General features: G+C 55.2%; 1 protein-coding gene across 4 annotated transcripts; it reads right to left on the reverse strand.

Moving 5' to 3' along the window:
- Window positions 1-2,706: 2,706 nt before the first annotated feature.
- LOC144942105 (F-box only protein 31-like) lies at window positions 2,707-22,687 on the reverse strand. Of its 4 annotated transcripts, none has more exons than XM_078868795.1 (12): window positions 22,393-22,687; window positions 19,872-19,943; window positions 18,080-18,166; window positions 14,495-14,571; window positions 12,839-13,006; window positions 11,985-12,023; window positions 11,791-11,865; window positions 11,540-11,649; window positions 10,861-11,014; window positions 10,160-10,589; window positions 9,122-9,584; window positions 2,707-8,905 (listed from the first exon to the last, which is right to left on the reverse strand). In XM_078868795.1, the coding sequence occupies exons 1-12, from the start codon at window positions 22,553-22,555 to the stop codon at window positions 8,683-8,685; spliced, it is 2,061 nt and encodes a 686-aa protein (XP_078724921.1). In that variant the 5' UTR covers window positions 22,556-22,687; the 3' UTR covers window positions 2,707-8,682. The 4 variants fall into 4 exon arrangements, with proteins under 4 accessions (XP_078724921.1, XP_078724920.1, XP_078724924.1 ...); XM_078868794.1 differs by having other exon boundaries at window positions 9,122-9,587; window positions 22,393-22,686; XM_078868798.1 differs by lacking the exon at window positions 18,080-18,166 and adding an exon at window positions 17,576-17,676 and having other exon boundaries at window positions 9,122-9,587; window positions 22,393-22,397.
- Window positions 22,688-24,835: the final 2,148 nt, after the last annotated feature.

Here is a 24,835-nt window from a genome sequence, read left to right on the forward strand (position 1 = left end):
ATTAACATCCATCATGGGACCTCCTTTGCCACGAACAAAATATGAGAATAGGTTTTCCCATTTTTTCTGGCAACAAAACAGGTGTTAAGATGTTAAAACACCAAACTGAAACCTTTAACAAGGAATCATGTCTGTATTAACCACAATACTTGTGGTCAGAATGCAAACAAAAAAAACATGTTACAGTGTATTATCCGTTCTTTTTCCATTAAAAACGATAGTCCCATATAAGCGTTATCATTGTTTTAAGCACCCCGTCCATACAGATGCAGTATATATCTATACATCGCATCAGCCTCACGGCCATCTCGGAGTGCTCGTGTTATTTATTTTGTTGCGTAGAGAGTTGGGTCCAACTATGACCCAGCAAGCCTGGACTCTGCTGCTGATGATGAGTCACTGAATGTCGATACCGGTACTGTTGAGTTTCGCTTGTGTTGAATCAATGCTGTTTAATAAAAAATGCACTCGTAGGAAGGAAGGCCCGTGCGGCTGATGGGATGTGTAAGAACATACTTTTTATTTATGTTTAAGTGGAGGGGACAATATCTTGGGATATGTTTTGCCAGTATGAAAAGTAAGAATAGGGTCTACCCTTTCTGGCAATACAACAGGACGCGCTAAGATGTTCAAACGCCAACTAGAAATCTTTTGCAATGAATCAAGAATGCATGAATGCAGGAACTTGATTCCTTGCAAAAGGTTTCTATTTGGTGTTTGGACATCTGAACACAACTGACGTTTTATTGCCAGAAAGGTTCAACCCTATTGTGGAGGGGGCAAGAACGGGGAGGAGATGAGCCGTCCGCTTAACAACAGGGGGCAGACCGGGGCCTCGCCGCAGTCATCCGGCGCACAAACTCATGGGGGAGATGAACGATGGAAAATCGACGATTATCTTTGCTGCTGCTGCTGCTGCAAGATGGATTTATGGATTCAGGGCGTGAGGCCGTCCCACCCCTACTGACCCCGCCCACCCCCACTGACCCCGCCTACCCCTGCCTCCTGAATCAGAATATGTATTTGTACTGGAGGAATCCTATGAGCTATAAAGCTCTTTTTCACAGATGTCCAGTAGTTTCACAGATGATCAAAACCATGCCTACCCCTACCTACTGACACCATGCACCACAACCTACTGACTCCGCCCACCACTACTAAAATATAACGAGGCGACGTTTCGGGAACTGACCCTTCAGATATTGCAACAGCCGCATCCTCCGAACTTGCGATGCCAAAGTTCATGGAAACGCGATACAGCCACAAAACAACCAACTCCCTTACCCTTAAATAATTTGAGACCGAAATGAAAACTCCCAAATTTGTAAATAAGGTCCATGGGCTCTAAACATTTGCTTGCAATACACAGTTTCTCTCGTTAGGAATTGTTTACGATGACTGTGTGAATTCGTTTAAATCGTGCCCGTGCACTAACGATCAAACGCGGTCCCGCGATGCTCTGATGTCGAGGGGCTGAGAGGGTTGTTTCGTGTTGTTTGTGGGGCATGGGTTGGTTAATGTCGTGGAGGAATTTGGAACTGGCATGAGGCCAGCACTGGATGCGGTGGAATGAGCAACGGGAGGGGAGTGGACGCACGGTGGCTTGAGAAGAGGCCCAGACTGGAATTCTTGGCCAAATCGCCCGGGATGTGCCCCAACTCGTCGAAGAGCTCGCAAGCCAAGCCGAGCTGAGCCTGGGAAGTACTTCGATTGTGCGTTCGCCGATTCGTCAAAGCGGCCGTTGTAGTCATCTTGATTTGAAGCGTTCGTGACTGCAGGAATCCATGCTCTTTGGTTCTTTCGGTAAAGTCACGTAGGTATAAAATAAAATAAATCACGTTGTGTTGCGCCCGAAATGTCGGTCACAGACTGCGCTACGGCGATGTGAACAGCAGAGGGCGGCAGTGCCGCAACAGCTACTGCCCTCTGCTGAACCGCCATCTGTTTGCTCCCCTCATTCACCAACCCGCACTGACCAACGCGGTCAAATAAGGTCAAACAACCCGCACAGCGTGGGAGGCCCTTGTCCAGCAGTGGATTGATGAGGGGCGGTGCGTGTGCGTGTTCAATTCAGTCAAGAGTCGATCTTGACTAAAACTGAGCCATTGGGCCCGGTTCACACAGTGACTGCCCCAACCAATGACGAGCCAATTCTGCAGGGTGATTCTGCAGGGTGATTCTGCAGAGTGAACTGGTAAGGAATGGGCACGTTTTGTGTACGTGACAAACTTTACTAATTGGCTGTGTCTGACGGTGGCGGGTTTAACGACACGTTTGTATTTACGCGATCTAACCCGCCCCTAAAAAAACCCTTTCTATGTGTGAATCCATTTTACAGACGAAAATATCTGCTTGATTGTTGCATTTCCCTCCCATCGTCTCTCCTTCCCCAAGCCCCCACGATAATAACCCGGCTCAGTTCAGGAAACCGTGTTCAGCAGCACTCGTGTCTGGCACCGCCAGCAGCCCGCCCGCCCCGCGTGTTGCGGCACTGGGGCCTGCGTGCCCAGCGACTTGTTTATGTTCAAGACACGCAGCTCCAGGCGGTGTCGCGAGATGCCACACACAGAGACGCCTCTACTCCACCGCCCCCTGGTGACAGCCACCATCACCACCAACAACAACAACCACCGCCAGCAGCATCAGCATCGTTCCTTGACACCTCGTCTAGCCACGCAGCCCCCCCCCCCCCCATGGCAGGCAGACCACGGCGACACGCGCTTTGCAGGCTGCCCAACGGGGCGCTCCGTGGACGTTTTATTCAACAGAAATGCCACGCGCATTGCACATTCCAGCGGTGCGAGCGAACGAGCCGGCCGGAGTTCCGCTGTGGGGTGGGGACAGGACGGGGGGCGCGGGGGGTGGCAGCGATGGCCCCCCACAATTCCCTTGACCCCCCCCTCCCCCCCAGTATAGTGTTCATATCGCGATCAACCCCATCCTATAGACCTCACTGGATGATGCGCGTGGCACAACAACCCAGGTCTGTTTGTGAATGACGTCGGGGTGTGATTGGTGTGCCACAGACCCTGTGGCAGAGCCGCATCATATTCAGGGCTTCATTCCTTACGAATTTTTTTTTCCCCGGATCGTATTTCTGCAGTACGGTTCCACGTGACGAGTAGCGAACGGCCATAGCGCGAGGTATTATGGATGCGGTGTGCCGGGTAGCCGACCCAGCTGAATCTAAATCCCGGGGTTTGCGTCCGCTGCGATGATGCAATACGCGCGAGCCTGTTCGCGTGCCGTAACCGATCTCATGATTCGCGGTTACGGCTGGGAGGATGTTTAGTTTTGCCCTCGCGATGATCGTGGACTCTGTCCGCAGTCTGCAGGTACTCGGGCGGCGGACTGACGACGTGAGCGCGCGAGGTAGAGGCGCCAATGTCCGCCAAGCGATCTCGCTCATCATCGCATCGCGAATTGCCGAATTGACGTCCTTCACGGGGAGACCAATGCTTCCTCAAACTTCACAACTCATGTCCCGGTGCCACAGAGGCTATGTCCCGGTGGTTACTTACTGGTGTAGCACTGCCGTGTTACCGGTGTGTAACTGGTGTACTGGTGCGGTACTAGTGTGGTACTGAGGTGGGACCAGCCTGGGACCTTGCCACCCATTGGGACTATCCCCACGGCCGAATGCAGGCGCACACCCAGCAGCCCAGCCAGGAGTGCCAGTGGCTGTGAATTAGGAGGTGCAAAGGTCACATAGATAACTACACTCATTAATTACGATACTATAAATATACATACACAGTGCATTGTAAACGCTGCCAAGCTCAACCCCCGCCCCCGCCCCAATCCACACTCGCCGCCGTCGCCGAGGTGGGGAGACGCGCTTCACGGACGCGCGCGCACGGGTACAAGAGACGGCCTCGCACAACTTGAGCTCTCACGGTCCCTGATTCTGCAGCGATCCCCCCTCCGCACAAAAAGAGTGTAACACTTCCCTGGGTTTCTTACTTGCCGTGCTGCCGCCACCGCTGCCGTCGTGCGGTACTGCTGGGGTCTTGGAATCTAGCGCCAGGGCCCCCGTGCGCCCTGCACGTTCATTCCCTTGTCACAAAACGCATCGGCCCTGCGACGTCCGTCCGCCCTGCCCTGCCGCCTCGGTGAGCCAGAGGGCGTTATTCACCCGGCTCCTACCGCTGCCGTTACGTTCACAGGTGAACAGGGGGCGAAGTGTGAAAGCGGCAGTGCCGGGATGAGACGCTCTTCGTCCCGCAGGCCACGTCAACGGCACTCGGTGCACGCCGCACACAAAGATCCCCCGTGCAGTCTTGACAGACTGTCGGGACAAGTGCTGTTAGCAAGCGCCTATGAAGGTCGGCACAACACACGAGGGGGTAGATCGCCTGCATCGCGCCCGGCCGCCTTTGTCTCCCTAGTGGCGATGTTACTCATTTGAGGCTGAGTCTACCTAGGGGAGGCCCAGGACCAGTTCAGATAATCGTCACCGTTGTTGGCCATGAACGAGAATCCAAGTCGGGTCGTCGGGTTTAAAGTGCAGCACGCTAATTCCTACACGAACACTCCCCATACACACACATGTACACACAAACCAATAACAATAGTAATACCCACCAATCGTCACGAAGAGACGGTGCCATCACCATGGCGCCTATGCCAGGCCAGTTGCACTTTGAGGCCACGTGAAGTGTCGAAGGCTCGCTGACAGGTCATGTGACAGACCCAGGTGCCATGGGTTAACTGAAATCACTGGCAGATACACCAGCTGTACCCCCTACTAGGGCTGAACGATTTGGGGGAAATATCTAATTGCGATTTTTCTGACAGATATTGCGATTGCGACTTGATTTGCGATAACCAAAAAATTAAGTCAAGCTTCAGTTAAATATTCACTGAGTAATAGATTTAAAACATGTGATGGAGCATTACCACATGGTACCATCAAAATATGAACTGCTCTTTATATTCTAATGCAAGGATGAGAATTTAAAATATATGAATTGCTTCCAACATGTATTTATTAAAATGTTTAATTGAAATAGAACAACCAAACAGAACAATTGTTAAGTTAAATAAATAAAGTTATAATAAATAAAAACAATTCCAATAGGACTTTTCAAATCGCAAAAAATCGCAGCCTTTGCGATTTGCTAATCGCAACGTTTCAAATTTCGATTTGAAATCTATTAATCGTTCAGCCCTACCCCCTACTGTGCCAACTTGCTGCATGTTAGCTGCCCGGCGCTCCACTCATGGTTTTGAGCGTCACTCCTCTGCCCTCAGATGTTATTGGAAGGCGACTGCCTTCAACAGCCCAGGAACATCCTTCACGAGCCTCTTTTAGAGGCTAACCTTGACACCGTTGGTACCAATCTTTGGCAAGTCCACTCAGCTCCACATCCTCTCGTACTGCATCCGTCCATCTCTTCTACAGCCCATGTCATGCCATGTTTTACCCTATCTGGCCAAATGTAAGCTGCTTGGGCATGCGGTGACTGGGCATGCAGGCTACATGACCCAGCTAACGCAGCATTGCCTGCCAGAGGAGCTGACTGATGGGAACATTTCCAGATCTTTCAAGGCTATGTGAGTTCCTCACACAATCCAGCCTGGTTAAACCCAGGATGGATCATAGGTAGGCCAGCCTGTTTCTAACCAGCACAGATTAGAGGGGTCCACATTTCACAAGCATAGAGAAGGGATGGCATGACTGTGGCGGAGAAGACCCGAAGCTTCCTGTGGAGCGACGGACCAGGTAGCTTCCACACAGCATTACGCAGCCGATGAAAATATAATGCCGCCCGATTCGGAGTGAGACCTCTGCTGTCACACCGGAGCTGGTCATAAGCACACTGCCCAGATATCGAACACTTTCCACTCCCTCCACAACTGTTCTATCACAAATGGGGAGCTGAGGGGGTGGAGCGTTTGGTGGCACAAAATACCCAGGCAAGTGCTTAGTTTTGGTGGGGCTGATGGTAAGACCTCACCTCTTCGTGGCACACTCCAGGTTCAGCAGCAGCGCCTCCAACTCCTCCTGTGAGTGAGCAGCAATCACCAAATAATCAGCATACATAACATGGTTGACCAATAGGGAGCCATCCCTCGACCGCACCTGGGCATCGATCAGCCTCCGATTGTATCTGTGCAAGATGGAAATTCCTCCGATACAGCCATGAAAACATTAAATAAAGTAGGAGCCAGAGGATATCCCTGTCACACCCCAAGGTGAACAGGAAATGGCTCTGACTCCTGGCCAAGTAGCTTTACCCAGGGCTGTCCACCATCATAGAGGCCCTTAATGATTGTGAGCAGAGAGTCAGGGACTCCAAAAGTACGAAGAACAGCTCAAACCCGTGGCCTGTTGATGGTATCATAGGCCTTGACCAGGTCAATAAAGCAGATATGTTTGTTTTGCTAGAATTTCCTACACCTCTGCTGTAGCAAACAGACAGATAATATGGCATCTGTGCAAAACCGCCCTGGTCTGAAATCACATTGGGGCTCCAGATGCCTGTCCTCAGCGTGCCTGGTAAGGCAATGTTGAATAAATAATCCTTCCCAGGACCTTACCCAGCACACTCAGAAGAGAGATGCCCCTGTAGTTTGTACAATCTGTGCGGTCCCCCCTCTTAAAGAGGGGGACCACCAGAGCATCCTTCCAATCCTGTAGAACCCATCCTGTGGTCCAGACAGTTGTGATGATGTCATGTAGGGCAGTCTGCACACAGATGCCACCCTCCCGTAGCATTTCGTTTGGGATAGTGTCTCTGCACGGTGCTTTTCCTGGTCGCAGACTCTGGATCGCCCGTCACACTTCCTCCACAGATGGCACCTCAGCCAACTACTCGGAAGGGGGGTGGCTACTTCTGCCGATATTTGAGACACGGCAGTCCTAGCAGGGTAGTCACCACCTTGCCCCACGACATGGTCTGGGCTGAGGCAATTCTCCTCCCCCAAGTCCTCACAGAAATGCTCTACAAACCTGCATACCTGTTTCTGGGGGTCAGAGATCAGATCACTGTGCGTTCCCTCAAGGTTGGTGATAGGTGAGGCACTGCAAGTAACTGTTTTTATATAATTAAATAGCGATTTGTGATTGCGGGCTACTGAGGCAAATTCCATCTCCTCAACAACGTGCCCACCACGCATCCTTGCAGTGCCGCAAGGCTCTCCTAATCTCCATGTGAAGGCTGCGGCAAGCCTCCTCATCCTCCAATGTTGGATGTTGTAGACGATGGGAGTGGGCCTGTCACTTTCCACTCAACCAGCCGGAACACCTCCTCCTTCAGCCAGGGTCTCTGGGGAGGTCTGGACTGCATACCCAATGCAGCCATTGTAGCTGCATGAACCACAGTCCTGAACCTCACCCATTTCCCCTCAGCATCAGAAGGAGAGGGGGGGGCGATTACAACCTCAGCTGCAAGTGATGTTGAAATTCTTGCGTGCAACTATCCTCAGCTAGCTGAGACCAGACCAATGTGGGTATGAATGGGGTCCTAGATAGACACCCACCGCCGGAGTGGACAAATGGCAGGCGCATCTTGCAGATGACAAGGCGATGGTCAGTGGGCAGATCAGCTCCACGGTAGGTCCTGGTGTCAAGGACTTGGGCCCGCATCCGCTGGTACCTAATTATATAGTCCAGCAGATGTTTTTGCTTAGACCAAGCATGCATCCATGATGTTGTGTGGATATGCCAATTCCGGAACAGTATTTTGTTAATTACAAGCCCATGGGCTGCACATAAGTCTAGCAGCCTCCTACCATTATGATTGAGCTGATCTGGCCCATTCGTTCCGATCACTCCAACCTAAGTGTTTGCGTCATGACCCACTTGGGTCATGACGCAGACACCAACAGGACTCAAGAGGACTCGAGGGGCCACTTGAGCTAGCACCTGGGACAGGAGGTTATAGAGGGACTCATCGGCCTTGTCTGCATCCCTCCACTGACGTTCATCTTCAGTGGGTCGAAAACAACCACCACCACCATTCCTCGCCTCTTGTTGATTGGGAAGCGAGCCCACAGTAACCTGGGACTTACAGCTTCCCACACCTCACTGCCACGCTCCCACATACCCTTCATTATTTTGTTTAAAAGAAGTACCACTCCCTGTTGTTTGGCAGTTTCCTGCCCCGAGTGGAGAACTGTCCACCCCTCATGATGACTGGAGTCAGAACCGGTCCACCGGGCCGCCTGTATTCCAGAGGTCCAGGCAGTAGCAAGCCATCTTCCGACAGATAAGTGGCAGCCTCTCCTCCGCAACGAGAGTCCGAACATTCCAGTTGGCCAATCGCAGTGTTCTCCTGTTCCTGGAGAAACCCCGAGAGGGGGGGTTCAGTCTGGCTCTGCCAGATGGAGTTTGGCCAGAAGGCGTCATATGAACGCCTTTTCCATACACACACACACAGATGTGCTCGGACACTCACTGCCGTATCCCCTCTGCTGAAACATCGTATTATTGGAGCAGAAACATTCTGAAAGTGCTGGTATGGTGTGCCGTCGTACACTGGCACATTTACACCTCTGCTCGTGACATTTAACGGCTCGGGGCTCGTTCCGGCGAGAAGCACGGATGAAGGGGGGTGAGGGGGGGGGGCGCGCAGGAGGCCTGCTCCATCTCCTCATCGCACACCCCCCCACCCCAGGCCTCCAGCTCTTCCCCTCGCCTGTCCGCGCGCACCCCTCTCCTCCTCCACCCTCTGCCCATCATGCCGTCGCTGTCCTGAGCTCCTCAAGCATGGCCTCGAAGGCGGTGGCGGAGGGTGCCCGCGCGTTCATCAGCCGCTCGTGCACACGGCTGTACAGGCTGAACGAGTTGAGCTCCACCCACAGGAACCCAAAGGTGTCGTCGTCGAATGCCACGAAGATCCCGGGCGTGCGCTGCGGGCTCGTGAAGCCGTGCCCCGCGATCAGCCCCGTCCCGTAGAACCTGCGGGAGAATGGCGCGGGCGTCACAGTCGGCGGCGGCGATGGCGGTCGTTCGTTTCTCGACGCGCGGACGAGGCGCGCGGACGAGGCACGCGTGCTTGCGCAAATCGATCGCGAAGGCCGATGTCGCAGAGCGAAACACGAGCGGCAAACTGCGTGGCCGGGCGCGGCGGCGTGCAGTGTACGCGGCGGCACGGCGGCACGGCGGCAAGCTCACCTGGCCCGGCAGGTGCGTGGGTAGTCGGTTTGCCGTGGAATGATCCCCATTGGCAGGTGGAACTCCTCCAGGTGAGCCTCTCCACTCCCGACTCCTCCCTCCTCCTGCTCCTCTACCCCCCCAACCACCCCCTCGGCCTCCCACTGTGCCCTCCCTGCTGCTACCCTCTCGGCCCCCTCCTCCTCCGCCACAGGCACCATATCCGGCTGCCCACTCCGATCCTCGTCCAATCGCAGGTTCCCGCCACGTGCCCAGTCCTGCCGATCCCCAGAGTCGATTCCACGGGGGGGCTCCGTCTCCCAACGGGCGGCTCCAACGCCGACCCCGCCCACCGCGCCCGCCTCGTCGTCGTCGTCGTCGTCGAGCTGGTCCTCGACCCCTGCAGGCAGCGCCGGTGAGCCGTCTCGCCGAGGGGGGGGGGCGTCTGGAGCGACCCCCTCACGTCTCCGCTCCTCCGAGGGTCCTGCTGCTCCGGAAAAGACATGCACAGAGAAAGGTAGACGGTCAGTGCGCAGCCGTTTGCCGCCTTCATGCGCGAGTGAACTTTTATTTTCGAACCAGATTAAATCACCCCCAGTGATGTGAGTTACATCACATTTTTTAAACAAATAGTACAACGAATCGGGTTTTGAACAACGAGTCTAAAATACGATAGCAGAGGTATAGCATTTAGAATCTAGTGATTATTTTACGGTTCGCGTCGAGAATGCACAATTTGAAGTGATTCTTGTCTCCGTGGGGAATGGCTGCAAGGTGCGGTGTGGCTGCGGTGCTACTTCGAGAGAGGCCCAACAGGAGGAGGGCGATTCGCCCAAACCTAGAGTCACGTGCTAAGCCACTTCGTGGAGCCATCATTTGTGGCCAGGTCGTTTCTGAAAACGTAATATTCTGATTCTGACACTTGGAACAGGGTGGTGCAGCCCTGTCAGTGCTATGCGGTGTAATCGCTTGAACGCGGCGCAGCTGAACACGGGAAACGTGGACTGGCGCGCTACGTGATCGGGCGGGGTCGCTCCCATGCGCGGCGTGTCTCGGCACCTCGCCGCGACGGCCCACTCTGCGCCACGGGGTCCTGCGGCCGCTCCTCCTCCTGCCGCCGCTGCTGCTGCTGCGGAGACGCTGGGCACGGTCGTGGCCGGGAACCCCGGCCGGCGTGGACGCTCCCATCGCCACTAGGCCGAGCATCTCCACCGCCCTCCGCAACCTCCGCCGCATCACCACCACCCTCCTCCTCTTCAGGCAAGTCTCCTTCTCCTCGTCCTGCTCCCTCGGGCTCTGCCTCCCCTCTGCCCGCCGCCGGTCTGCGCTCACCGGCCGCTGCCTCCCTCTCGCGCTCCCTCTCCCAGATGGAGTTGACGATGCGAGACAGCTCCTCCATGTTGGACTGCTGCTCGAGGCTGCTCAGCGCCAGCGGGAGGGACAGGTCGACATCAAGCGTGAGCTGGCCGGCCGGCACGTTGGGGTCGCCCTGGGGGGGACAGAGGTGGGGGGGGGGGGGGCACACACGAAGGTTCCGTGCCGATTTGGACAAAGGCGGAGGAGAGGCGTGGACTACGCAGGCACGACCGTCCGATCTCCGGTCAACTACAACATTGCACTCGGTGGCTTCGAGATCCTCCACGGACTCGCCCACACCAACTGCTCCGTTTCCTCCCCTCCACGCCCCCTCCTCCTTCTAAGGAGGAGGAGACCTCTTGCCGCGTCTGGAGGCCCGGGCGCTCCGCCACGCCGCCGCTCACCGTGATCTTGGTAACGCGTGCGCGCCGCCCGTACACGCTCAGCATGACGATCTCCAGGCCGTGGCTCCCGTAGGCGCCCTTGAAGAGGCCGGGCGGCAGCGGCGAGTCGGGTCGCTCCGGAGGCAGGAAGATTCGCTTGTACGTGAGACAGTTGCTGCGGGGAAAACAAACAAACACATTTATAATTGCACTGCCGCCTCAACTCTGGCAGCAACCTCCTTCTCAACGTGCAGCACAGCCCGTGGGCCCCAGGTTTGCGACCGATCTAACTGCATGAGTGGCAACAATCAGATGGTTTAGTCGACATCTGGCTTCATGCTTCGTGTGGGAGTGTTCATCGCGCGCGTGGTCATTGTGCGCGAGCGCCCATCTCGCGTGCGATCGGCGAGCGCAGTGCCGCCGTGCGTTGCGTCGCGATCGTATGTGCGCGCTCGTTGTGCATGTTGTCGTGCGTGGATGGTCCCGGTGCGCGCGTGGCCGCGGTGCGTGCACGGCCACGAGAGCATCGTGTTTGAGCAGTAACCGTGCCAGCGTGGTCACTGTGTGATAGGTCGTCCGGCGATCGCGCGTGCGCGACCTCCTCGTGCCAGCTGTAGCCATGCGCGCTTGTGTGCACGCATATGCACCCTCCGTCCCCTCACTCGTACCGGCTGTGTGCACCCTCCGTGCCCTCACTCACTCGTACTGGCTGGTGTAGATGAACTTCATGAGGATGAGCTCCTGCGTGTGCTCGATGAAGATCTCCTCCAGCGTCTTCCCCCACTCGTCCTGCAGCCACGTGCGGAACTCCTGTGGGGGGGGGGGGGGCAAACCAAACATCGCGCGGTGGCGGGGGGGGGAAGAGTTACTTGTGGTCTTGTGGGGGGGTGGCGGCGGTGGTGGTGGTCAGTAGTTAGTGTTGGCAAGTGCGCAGGACTGCAAGATCCCCACCTCTTGCCGGCCGCCTGACATTCGGTGGAAGTCGGTCTGGATGCACTTGGTGGAAAATTCATCCTTTTTGTGAACCTGCGGTCATCGCACACACACGGCAGCGTTTATTAGGCAAGCGCCGCTTGGTCCACGCACGATTCGACGAACTGTCCATCAACGGTGGAAATGCGAATGTGGAAGTGCCAGCATGAAACCTTTTCGTTTGGCAGCCCATGTTCACTGCCGTTTCCTTTCTGCGGAAACATCGTGGTATAGGATTGGGAACCGTTGCACGCATCCCGTGTGCATGTCTGGGTGTTCTGAGAACTGCCGGTTTGTCACATCTTCGTACAACGGCCCATTGCGACCACTAGTCAATATAGACTCCAAAGAATCGATTTCTTTGTTTATACATGCACAGTGGTAGACAGAACACCTCTAGTGGCCACGGGGATTATGCGATCCCATCGTATACAATGTCCTCGCTATTCGAGGTGCACATCGTGACCTCACGAATCTTAATGTAACCGAATGGATGCACCCGCACGTGCCCTGTCCAGTTTGCCCGCTGGGACGGCTAACCCTGACCCCGCTGAAAATCCGTGGTCTCCGTCGCGCCGTACAGGGATAACATTTTTCTTTATTGCTCACATAACCTCGTGGTTACTATGCACAGGGTAATGCACATGTAGACACGGAGCCACCGCATTCGCAGCATTCAATCACCTGTCGATAGGAACTCAAGAGGGCCTTCAGAAATCGGCGCAGTATCTATACGCGCATGGATAACCCACGGGCCGTTGCCAATCCACTGCTGGATGAAGGCCTCCTTATGCTGCGTCCATCACGGGGGCGCTTAGCCATACTTCACCGTGCTCGACGAGTGCTGATCAGTGAAGGGAGAATCCCAGGGCACCGTTTCGGCATCGCTCGCTACTTACGGTAGCTGCGGTTATGGATCGAGCCCGTGTCGCCGGATTCATGGCCCAGCGTGTGTCGTGCATCCGACGACCCGGGAGCCGGTGTCGGCGTCGTGCGGTAGCCCCGGCGGTGCGACGCAGCGACGTACCCGGATGTGCCCACGGTGGGGGCCGCTGTGGCCGTACATGCACTCCACCTCGGTGCGGTGGCGCTCCCAGAGGTGCACGCGAAACAAGGGCTTGCGCCGCATGGGGTCACGCACGCACGGGTCGTGCGGCGGCAGGTACATCCAGCCAAAGATGAACAGCCCATCCACCTGGTGCCAGTAGCGGCGGGGGCGGCAGAGAGGGGGGGGGGGGCTGTGAGCGTGCGGGAAGCCGGCAGGGATGTGTGCCTGTTACACTTCGGACGTGCCGCCCGCCTACCGTTGCGATTCGGTGAATTGCCGAAATTCTCGATATAATTTTTATAACTACGCTTGTTGACCCGGGAGAGCCTCGCTCGTGACTTGTGAAAAATAGCTTCATAGCCCATTGGATCCCTCCAGTCGGAATAAAGATTCTGAGTCTCTAGACCCTGGGTTCACCATGCTAAGTCTTCACAGTAGCGGCTGGTGATTGCTACACATTATCTTCCATTATGAAATGTTTCAAATTTGACAAATGTGGACCGCGGCGCCGCGACACAATGCCCTACCTCTTCTTCTAATGACGTAACGGGATATCCACTGTGAAACACACTGCGGCGTTAACCAGGACGGCCTGCCAGATGTGAACCTCGAACCTCCGTCACATGCGGCGAGTGCGCTACCGCAGAGCCCCGTCAACGCCTCGGGTCACGGTTTGATTTTTGTCTTTAATCATCGTGGTTAACGTAGTGCCTCTAGTGGCTGCAGTGAACCAATGACATGTACAGCGAAACCCTGTCAATCGCCACTGCTGGATGAAGGCCCCCCCATACTGGTTAGCACGGGCTGATGGGTGGGGTTGGGTGGGGGTTGGGGTGGTGTCACGATAGTTCTAAACTCACTGTTCGCCGTGGCCGGAAACTAAACTCGGGTCACTCGGTTCAGCGTGCAGCTCGCCAACCACTGCGCCACCGTTCCCCGAGTAGGACATAAAGGTATTGACAGGAACAGATTCTCACACGCGTGAACTTTAATCGAAGGATCAATGATGCATCATTAGGCTCCTGCTGGTCAGCGCCCGCAAGCAACAGCCCCACCACCTCAACGGAGGCTGCATCGCGGTCACTGGATTATTAACTGAGTGTGTACGTGCACTGTGTGCGTGCGTGTGTGGGGAGCTTAGAGCCTGTGGGGAGCGGTGGGGCAGCGGTTAGTGCGCTACGAACCCGGTAACCCGAGTTCGATCCCCGCTCACGGCCTGGGCGTCCCCTAGGGCGACTCATTCTCAAATGAGTACTTGGTGCGGTGTATAAACATCGTCGGTGGGGAGATAAAGGCGGTCGGGCGTGATGCTGGCCACCCACCACCTCATGTACCATACCGGCATTTATAGGTGCTCGCGAACAACGCTTGCCCCAAAAGTCTGTTAAGGTTAGAGGGTGGGATCTTTGTGGTGAGCACTAGTGTAGTGGTTATCGCACTGCACTATGAGCCCGGTGAGTTCGATTCCCGCTCTTGACCAACAACAGTGGCAAATATTTTAACTGATCCTGGGCCTCCCCTAGGTCGAGTACCTGTAACAGTATTTATAATAAATATTGGTGAGACAAAGGTGACTGAGCGTGGCTACATGGGGAGTCTTTGTGTCTGTCTGCCCTCTCCCGCCTGCTCCCTTACCACCACGTTGAGGAGGCCACCGTAGGGGCCGATGAGCGGCTGCCAGAGCCCCAGGATGTGGCGGTAGGGGTGCAGCACTGCACACGTGCACCACACACAGCGCCCACAAATTACTCGCAAAGTACCTTGACTAGCAAAACACACAGCAATGGGACCGCCTGCCCCCCCCCCCCCCCCGCCCCCCCCCCCCCCCCCCCCCACTGCAAAAAAGCTGAGCAGGACCCTCCTGAAAACGTCTTGAGAATCGGGTTGCCACCTGTCTGGATTCCACCTGGACAGGCCGGGAATTGCTGAATGTGTTTGGGTGTCAGGAGTTGACTAGTGCAGAGATCTAGTGCCATTGCAGAGACCTCGTGGCATTGTAGAGATGTAGTGGCATTGTAGAGATGTGGTGGCATTGTAGAGATGTAGTGGCATTGTAGAGATGTAGTGGCATTGTAGAGATGTAGTGGCATTGTAGAGATGTAGTGGCATTGTAGAGATGTGGTGGCATTGTAGAGATGTGGTGGCATTGTAGAGATGTAGTGGCATTGTAGAGATGTAGTGGCATTGTAGAGATGTAGTGGCATTGTAGAGATGTAGTGGCATTGTAGAGATGTAGTGGCATTGTAGAGATGTAGGGTGGGTAGAGAGCTTGGGCATTGCAGATATACAGTGGCATTTCATTGACGTGGTGCTAACTGAGCAATGCATCCAGGTTTGGTCAACAGTGGATGAGGTGATAATCCTGGTCTTGAGACTCGGCGACACCTCGCCGATTGAACAAGCATAATGTAAAACTAAACTATTAACTGTTATTATTTTACCAGGTAAGGCCCACTGAGCTATATGGCTTCTTTTAAGTAGCGACCTGCCCGCAAATGATATCTGAACGAAGTGACTTATCACGTGGAAATTTCTAGCAACCAAATACTCTAAACGCTTGTGGAGGGAAAAACCGGAGGACCCGGAGAAAAATAACGCGACCACAGGGAGAGAGAGAGACACGCAAACTCCAAATATACAGGGGTCAGGATCGGGATCGAACCCACGACCTCCCGTATACCAGGTGAGGTAGTTAACATCTTGAATGTAAAAAGAGTAACGAACGGCGTGTGAGCGACACCGCAGACACTGCCGAGTGGCGAAGCGAAGCCACGTCCGGTGAGCTCGGCACGGGGGGAAGGGAAGGGTTCGATCCCCACAGCAAGTGCGGCGCGAGTAGACGGATGGGGCGCTGCTAAACGCACGAATGTGACGTGTGGAATGCTGCTTAGCTGCTGCTGGCCGACTTTCCAGGGGCCGTGGGGATGTCGGCACATCGGGCCACACACTTTACTTTATACTGCGGCGCTGCAACCTGTAGCGCCTAAAAGTTACGAACTGTATGCCGCCTTAAACAGCGTTAGCCACCTGTTCCGGACAGTCCGGGTTTGACCCAGACGGTTAAGGATTTGGTGCCTGTAGTTTGTGTTTGGCAGCAGGAATTGACCTGTACTGAAACCTGGTACTGGTATTTTGCTGTGTTGAACTTTATTGCAGTAAACTGCGCAGTTTTGATAACAGACCTCGGCTGACTGAGAAACGACGGACTGGGTTCGTTGGGTCTGCGATGGGGAAGGTGGCGAAGCTAGTTCTAGACGACGGCTCACAATGTGGCCACCCAAGGCCACGTCAGGCTTCCGCAGTGTCTGCTAGGGCGACAGTCTCCAGCCTGGCTCTCAGATTCCCTTGCCTTTTGTTCTCTTCAGTCCTTTCAAATTAGCACTAATCCCATCCACCGTCTTGCTCATGTGTGTGCACTGGTAGGAGAGGGTGGGGGGCGGATGACGCCGTTTGCCAAGGGTCACTGAGCTCCTGTGAGCTGACGTACAGGTCCCCCAACCCACAACAATGGGCAGCACTGCAGGCCACCTGCTGGGGCGCCACGTCCTGTGGACGAGCAGAGGCCTTTCTGCAGTCACAAAAGAAAAACATGCATCCCCTTTATATTCTAACAATAACACGCCTCGTTTGATTGAGGTGTGAAGGCCGGGGCTGTGGTGGTTAACAGGGTGGCTACAAACAGCTGGGCACCGGTGCTCGGAGGCTTCTCGAGACGAGGTGGCCCTGGCCGAGGGAATTTGGTGTGGGTGGGGTGGGTAGGGGTGGGTTGGGGGGGTGGTAGGGGACAGATGGGGGCTGCTTCCGGGTCCCCTGCAGACTCCAGAGGCAAACTAATGGAAAACAGCAGGGAGCCGGCAGGGTGACTCACCCGGCCACGACTCAGCACCACTCCACAACAAAAGCGTCTGCGCAAGAGACCACAGTGGCGGCTGGGACGTGGGGGGGGGATAATTTTTTTGGAGGCGTCCCCTAATGGGAGGGACACTATCGCGCCACGGGCCGCTCTTTGCACGGGGGGGGGGGGACATGCGGGGAGAGATGAATGCAGACGCGGGGCGGGGAGCGAGCTCGTGTTTGTGTACGAGCGCCTAACGAGGAGCCGCTGCTGCGGCTGTGCGCGCGCAAACAAAGCAGCAGCAGGGGCGGCGGCGGTGGTGGTGGCAGCAGCGGGCGCCTGTGAGGTGCGGCTGCGGAGAAGAATGCATTAATTGGACGCGGCTCCTGCAACCGTCAACACATTTTTCGAACGGCAAGTATCAGCCACGTGTGCTCATGCCAACGTTGAAGCCATTTCCTACCGACATGAGAATACATCCTTAACATGTATTGCACTTATAATTTACTCATTTATCCAGGAGAGCCACACTGAGTCGCAGGACACTGTTTCAGGAGGGTCCTGGCACATATTTAGTTTGTTTAAAAATAAAGTACACACATGCACCACAGTTAATATTATTTCTGGTCAAAAGTCAGAACGATTTCCTGCTCAAATTAGCACTGGTGCTCATCTCCCATTCACAGCCCTGAGCCAGTGGTGGAAGTTCCACGTTCCTATGGCCAAGTCCATCGATAGGACAACCACTGTTAACGTTTCCACAAAGCGGTGCTCACTTTATCGACTGGATGATTTCTCGCGTGTGACGGTAAATCTAAAGACAATGCAGGCATCTCTGACACGCGCGCTGCACGACCGCTCCTGACTCATTCCCAACCCACCAGTAGCTGGAATGGCCGAGCAGGAAAGCAGCAAGGGAAATGCTTTGGCAGGGAGTGTTAGGCGGCGGCCAAAGGGTCCATCATGCATGGGGCGAGCGGAGCTGTGTCGGTGGAAAACAAAGCATACGGCACTGCACACAAAGCCAAAGATCCCCAATTATAGCCTACAACGCACCGTTGGAGCAAGTGCTATTAGTGAGCACCTATTAAGACCAGCACGGCACACGAGAGGGTGGGTGGCCAGCACCACGCCTGGCCACCTTGGTATCCGCAGTGCTGATGTTTACACACCGCACCGCGTACTCACTTAATGCGACCTAGGGGAGGACCCAAGACCAGGCCACATTTTCATCAATGATGATGGCCGTGCGCGAGAATCGAACTCGGGTTCGTAGCACAGCGCGCTAACCACTGCGCCACCGCCCCCTCCGCACAGGCAGACACACGCGCGCACGCAAGGAGGTGGGGGCATGCGTGGGGAGTAGAAAGCACACGGATACCTACAATGCACATAGACATCCCTGTAGGCCATGTTTTCGTACTCTGGGAGCAGTTTCATGTACTTCCCTGACTTGACTCTGGGGTTTACACCTACGTGGTGGGCAAAAACAGCAAGACGGCAGCAATCCATGTGCGACCCGAGCGACGCGTGGCGGCGCACAACCGTCTCGGTGTCTCTGCTGTGGAGGAGGCTCGGCGACTCGGCGTGGAAGACGGGAGCCCTTTCAGAGCGGAGCGGCAGGCGTCTCGAGCTCCAGGTTCGCCCTGCAATCTGCTTGCGATGTAATTACGCGTTGCGTTGTGTTTACGCCCTGCCCGAGTGTCTTCCCGCTTAAGCCCCCAAACGCTCGCCCACCAAACTCTGGAACGGTCGCAAGTGCCGTGAACGCAGCGGCATGGCGTGGTTGGCACGGCGGTGGTAATCGGAATTAAATGCTCCCCACTTCCCCTCCACCCTGTACAATCCCCCCCTCCCCCCTCCTTTTTAGCTCGGCGCCTTGGCCCTCCTGGGGCATAGAATCCTGAATAGTTGCACGGCCTGCACACTTGCTGTATGCACTGCACGCGGATGCTGGGACACGAATGACAATCGGTCTCCGTCTCCCGGCCGAATCGCAGCAGGATGGTTTTGGAATGGTCACGATGAGAAAACAACTTATTTGCTCGGAATACTTTGTGATGGGCCGAAATATTCGGGAGCGTTGATTTAGTCGGGATTTAGTCTGGCTGCGAGCGTTGGGAAAATAACCAAGGACACAATGTGGGCGTCGTGCATTTGCGACACGCACACAGAGATGCACGCACTCCGCTCCAGCAACGTCCATGTTTGCACAGGGCAACCCTCCCCTATTCACGCTCACACAAGGGGTCACCTTTGTGGAGAGTAACGATCTCTATTGTGAATAGCTAAGTGCTTCAGATTGTGTAACCGTAGAAGCATCCACCCAAAACTATTTATATTTTTATACCAGGTAAGGCCCACAGAGCTGTATAGCTCTTTTTCAGAAGCGACCTGGCCACAAAGATAGCTCAACGAAGTGGCTTATTATGTGAAAAATGATAGCAGCCAATTACTCTAAACGTGTGATGTTGATTCTAAATGTGCAGGGAAAAACCGGAGGACCCGGAGAAAAATTCACACGACCACGGGGAGAACATACAAACTCCAAATATACAGGCACGAGGGTCGGGATCGAACCCACGATCTCTTGTATACCAAGCAAGGTAGTTCACATCTCGCCACCATGGCACCAGATATGTGAATCAGGTGAAATGCCTGCTTATTTATTTCGTATTTTTGGTAGTTTTCTATTTTCATATTTCTACAATAACAGAGGAGACTTCAGTGTCAAAGCGAATGCTCGGATTTGCGGTTCCGGCACTGGAGGTGCGAACAGACGACTGCTGTCCACGCCACCGTGCGGCCACGGGAGCCAGGCGGTCACCGCGACCCACGCCATCAACCACGCCGCCGCTCTGCGACCATGTGGGCAGCAGATGTGTGTTCATGTGGGCAGGGCGTGGGCGTGAGGTGCAGCGGGCAAGAGTGAACGCGGCGGCGTGTGGGCATGAGTAAAGGATGGTCTGGGAGTGAGTGAGGAGGGGGACAGCGAGCGACAGCTAGTGAGGAGGGCTGAGTGAGAGCGCTTGCAGCGGGCACCGTGTGTCCGTGAACGGAGTGAGGAGCAGAGTGTACGGCTCAGTGAGGGAGCAGGGAGCGGTCCGGGAGTGAGTGAGGAGGGGCTCGGTGTGGGAGTGAGCGAGGCGCAGGCTGTGAGTGCGTGAGATCACCCACGTTTGATGTAGAGGTCGCGGAACGCCATCCCCGTCGCCTCCATGGCGTGCAGGTCCTCTTGCACGCCGTACTCTGTCACGGGCGGCACAACGTGCCGGTGGGACGGCAGCTGGCGCTACAGCCGGCGACACAGTCGGTGACCTCACTACAACTGGATTGTCTACCGCTGGCTCTTCTTTCGTGGCTAGTGCAGCTCATGATGCAGATAGTTCGACAGCTTGTGCTACAGCGGTTCAGCTGCTCCACTGCACTCCACCCAGGTTTTGTGGTTCAGGCGTGTAGTGATCCGTTGGCTAACATCCAATTGTAATTTTTTTTCCGAAATTGGCATAGATTTGGACGCGTAAACATCAATGTTTTTCGTTGCGTATGTTGTAATGGTTTTACATGAACCGTCCCCCGCCACTAGAGGCCGCTATATTCAAAATGTAACATTAAAAAAATCTGGAAATCGTGACAACTCACTGAATCGCACCATAGGCGGATTGTGAGAACTTCTGTGCGATCCATCGTTTCACAACAGACCGTGTCACTTGACAGTGCAAACTGAGGAGAGCGGAACTTTGTTTATTTGGAAACAATAAGAATAAGAACCTACGCCATTGACAGCATTATCACGAAAGATAATACCCCTTTAGTGTATTAACTTTAAAACAAGAGTCGCTGAGCACGGTCCCAGAGGCCCAAAGCGTCAAGTGACCAACATTTTATTGTGGATTAAATTGAAAATAACAACACAGGGTTTTCAGTGCCACCGAGAGAGAACACAGATTTCCGCATTTCGATCGACCGGGCTACCTTGGGAAAAGAACCTACTCAATAGAAAATGTTGTCCGACGGCTGAAGGCCGGTCTTCCAAAACATCAGCTTTTCCATTCGTTAGTGGCAGTAAAAACGCGACTATTTGTATGTATGTTGAAATTATTTCGCACGATATGGTGCGGACCGCGTTAATTGGTTGCCTATGTACGGTGCGAAAGACGTTCAACATACATACATACAAGGATTACAAACAAAACACAAAAAGCAGTTATAAAAAAATGTTTTCTATCAAGATTTAGAAGTGCATAGCGCCAGTGGCTTCCGAATATCGGGAGAGCGTTCCAGACGGCCGAAGAAGCGCATCTGAAAGCACGCGATGCGGTGACCGTCTTTGTTCGACGTTTAGCCAAAAGCCGCCGTGAGGATAACCGGAGTTTGCGTGGCGGTTTATGCTCCCTGACGAGATGAGCAAGCTATTGTGGTTTATTTGTGGCTTATTTGTGGCAAGCACTTTGTGTGTGAGGAGCGCGGCCTTTATACATCGTGCATTAACCTGTTAACTCCTTGCATGAGTGTGCGAGGTGCAGGGAACTAAATCTGACGAGTTGCACCGCCCACAGGCCACGCGCAGCTGCATTCACAGTGAACCCAACGACACACGCACACAACTACAGGGGACTCCTCTGCCTACAGACATTCTACTTACGAACTTTCAGAGATACGAACAAACCTGTCCGAATGTCCAGTTGCCTGTTCGGACTGAGAGTTGTAAGTTCAACCGCCGCGCAATATGTGGCGGCGTCTACATCAGCAGAACGTGAAGAACCAGTGGCATCTACGTCTACAGGAGAATATACAACCTTTAACGCCATTCCCCGTGTTCAGTGTACACGCCGTACAACGTGTTTGGGATCGACAGGAGTAAAGTTGGACTTAGGGGCCGTCCATAAATGACGTCACGCACCTGGGGGGAGGGGGGGTCAGACATTTGTGACGATGTGTGACGAGGGGGGGGGGTGAGAAATGTGACGTCACATCAAAATGCGCAACTTTAAATATAGACAACACGTTCTACTTAATTAAAAATAGACTTTAGTTTAAAGCAATTTGAAGCATGTTTTATTTGGGGGGGGGGCAGAGCCTTGTGACGTCATGTTTGAGGGGGGTCTGACTTTTTGTTGACGCCGTGTGACGAGGGGGGGTGGGGTCAAATCGCGTGACGTCATTTATGGACGGCCCCTAACCCAGAATAAACATTATGAATCATCATGGTTATGATGTTTTATGAACTTTATTCCTGAAATCTCAGTGACGCTGTTCCAACCCAAGGGTTTGGATCCATTCCTGTACTGTACACAATGACGACGGTCTCGCCCACTTGTCATCTCAAGTCAACACGAACACCCCCCCCCCCTCCAGAGGGAATGGTCTCACCCACTTGTCATCTCAAGTCAACACGATCACCCCCCCCCCTCCAGAGGGAATGGTCTCGCCCCTCACCCCCTTCCTGCGTCAATGAACTCGCGGCAACATCTCCCGCAGACTCTGGAAGGGAAGCAGGCGAGACCATTCACAAGCAGGGGGGGCGTAAATGACATTTACTTTTAGAGTCGAGTGCGAATTGTCTCACTAACATCCCTCGAGATTTAATGGTCTCGTCCGATTCGTGCTGAGCGGGGCTGAGGGGCGGGGCTAATGGAGATGAGAGCGAGTGGGGGGGGGGGAATGGGGGTGTGAGGGGCGGGGTTGTCTCCGCTACCTTCCTCGCAGCGGCGGCGCCACACGGAGTCGGTTAAGGCAACGCGGCGCAGCGCGCGGCACGAAGCCGCGACGGCGGGGAGGCAGCGGCCGGGCAGCAGCGCCACGACGTGAACCAGCAGCTCCGGGGGAAGCCTCAGCAAGGGAGCGTCACTTCCCGCCATCTTCACGCGAGCCCCGCCCCTCACCCCTCTCCCCCATTCCTACGCCCCGCGAGCCCCGCCCCCTAACCGTAGCTCCGCCTTCGACGGACTCGCCCCGCGTTTGTCTCCGCCCCTAGCGCGCGCTACTCGGCCATTAGGAGCGCGCGATACTGGGCGAGATGGTACGCGCGCCAACATCCAGGCATGCCATTAGACGGCCGTGGTGTGACGTCAAACACGGGCAATGGTGAAAGGGGGCGGGTCTGGGAGAGACTATATTTTGGGTGGGGGTGGTCGGAATATTTCGTTTTCTGTTTTCGCCCGCCTAATGGACGCGGTGTTTATCAACGCAGGTAGATCTCAGAAAAAAATGTGGGAGGTCTTTTAGAAAAGGTTGATGATTAAAATGTGGAGGGCGTTACAAAGTTGATTGCACCGCCTCCCCCCCGTGGGCGCGATTCTTGGTACGTTCCGTGCGGGGGAATTCCCCCGGCGCTGTGGTCACGTGGGGCACCCGGGTGAAGGGAGCGGGGCCCTTCACATGGTCCCACGTGCTTCGAGATGATCCTCCGATCACCGTCACGAGCCGTGGTCAAGCCACTGCTGGATGAGTGTTATCAACAATATAGTCTACGCATCAGCTCACTTCATCGCTCCATCTCCGAGGTGGACGTACTTCGGGGATGTGTTGAATCCCTTGGCTGCCCCTCCTGTTATAAATCTTGACCATCGTCCCTGCTAGGTATGACGCGTGCTGCTGGCCCTACGGTGCCAGTGACGCGCGCACGTTCTGTGATCCACGCGCTCCTCTCTGTGTGTTGCGGTGCACGGTCATTTCAGTCGCGTATCTCTTGCGTATTTGCGCATGTTTCCTTTTTTTCCATTTTACTTGCCTCGTTCGTGGAAAATTAAAGACGCAAGCCACTGCGGTGCGATTGTGGCCACGCAAGACAAACTATGGGCCGTACAGTAAACAGATACGTAGATACATCGAGATTTTCGTCATGAAATCCGAACTGCGCCATTCCTTACACCACTGTAATCTGCGCGCCTTCAACTGAGGAGGAACAGCAGAACGACGCGAACTCCTGAAGCCCTCCCGTCGTAACGAGCGGCAGGCCTCGACATTGGCGTCCTCCAGACCATCTTGCTGCTGCCGCCACCAACGCGATGGCCACGTATCTGAGCCAGAAGAGTCGGCAGCCTCCTCCCCCGTTAATTGGCGCCCAATTTCTTAGATTTTCAGCAGCAACGCGAACTCCGCTTGGAAGCGCAGACGTAGTGAGAATAATCCAACGACACTGCTCTAAAATTAATATTTATTTACTGTACTGAGCAAAGGCCCAAACACGTCAAGCGGCCAACAAACCAAACACGTCAAGCGGCCAACAAACCAAACACGAGCACGTTTAACACGTGTCTTGCATTGAACGATGCTTGAGAAAACTCGGGAGATATTTCATATACTGCAAATGATAGTCGACGTTTCGGACAATGGCTCTTCCTTGCCCGAAGCGTCCTGCACGCTTTGTAAACCAGGTTGCACATCTCAGGCTCGGCAACAGTGGTGCATTCTTCATCATCAACATCATCCACACTCGGGAGCGCACGCGTGCGCTTTTCTACCCGTGCGTGCATGCGTCACAGCAGCCCCCCGCCCCGTCCGTGTTCGCTGTGAACCCCAACGCGAGCAAGCGGGCTGACAAAAGCCACAGCTTGCCACGGGGGTGGGCGAGGGGGCCGTACAGCCCAGACGTGAGCCCTACCCCTCGTCCTCACGGCGAGCAAACTGGGGGGTGGGGGGGGACCAAGAGGGTGCGAGCCCTCCCCAGCCCCCACTCGATTTGACTCTCCCTGCTGCTTTGCGCACTTTTCAGCCTCGTGTTTGTTCCCATGACGTGCGTGTCCTCGTCTCCGAACCCATCTCTCCCGCTATACCCCCCCCCGGACTCTTCCCCCCCGGACTCCTCCCCCCCACCGGACTCCTCCCCCCCCAGACTCCTCCCCCCCCGGACTCCTCCCCCCCCAGACTCCTCCCCCCCCCTGACTCTCCCCCCCCCCAGACTCCTCCGCCCCCCGGACTCCTCCTCCCCCCCGGACTCCTCCCCCCCCCCCGGACTCCTCCCCCCCCCCCGGACTCCTCCCCCCCCCCCGGACTCCTCCCCCCCCCCGGACTCCTCCCCCCCCCGGACTCCTCCCCCCCCGGACTCCTCCCCCCCCCCGGACTCCTCCCCCCCACCGGACTCCTCCCCCCCCCCGGACTCCTCCCCCCCCGGACTCCTCCCCCCCCCCGGACTCCTC

The sequence above is a fragment of the Lampetra fluviatilis genome, chromosome 26 (genome assembly GCF_964198595.1).
Source record: "Lampetra fluviatilis chromosome 26, kcLamFluv1.1, whole genome shotgun sequence".
NCBI lineage: Eukaryota > Metazoa > Chordata > Hyperoartia > Petromyzontiformes > Petromyzontidae > Lampetra > Lampetra fluviatilis.

Excerpts from the sequence above, each read along its gene's own strand:
- LOC144942105 (XM_078868794.1), bottom strand. The coding sequence starts at position 22,555 with ATGGCGGGAAGTGACGCTCCCTTGCTGAGGCTTCCCCCGGAGCTGCTG. Across the intron at positions 12,024-12,838 it reads CCCACCGTGGGCACATCCGG|AAAGGAAACGGCAGTGAACA; the intron begins GTACGTCGCTGC and ends ATGTTTCCGCAG. Across the intron at positions 8,906-9,121 it reads CCACGCACCTGCCGGGCCAG|GTTCTACGGGACGGGGCTGA; the intron begins GTGAGCTTGCCG and ends ATTCTCCCGCAG.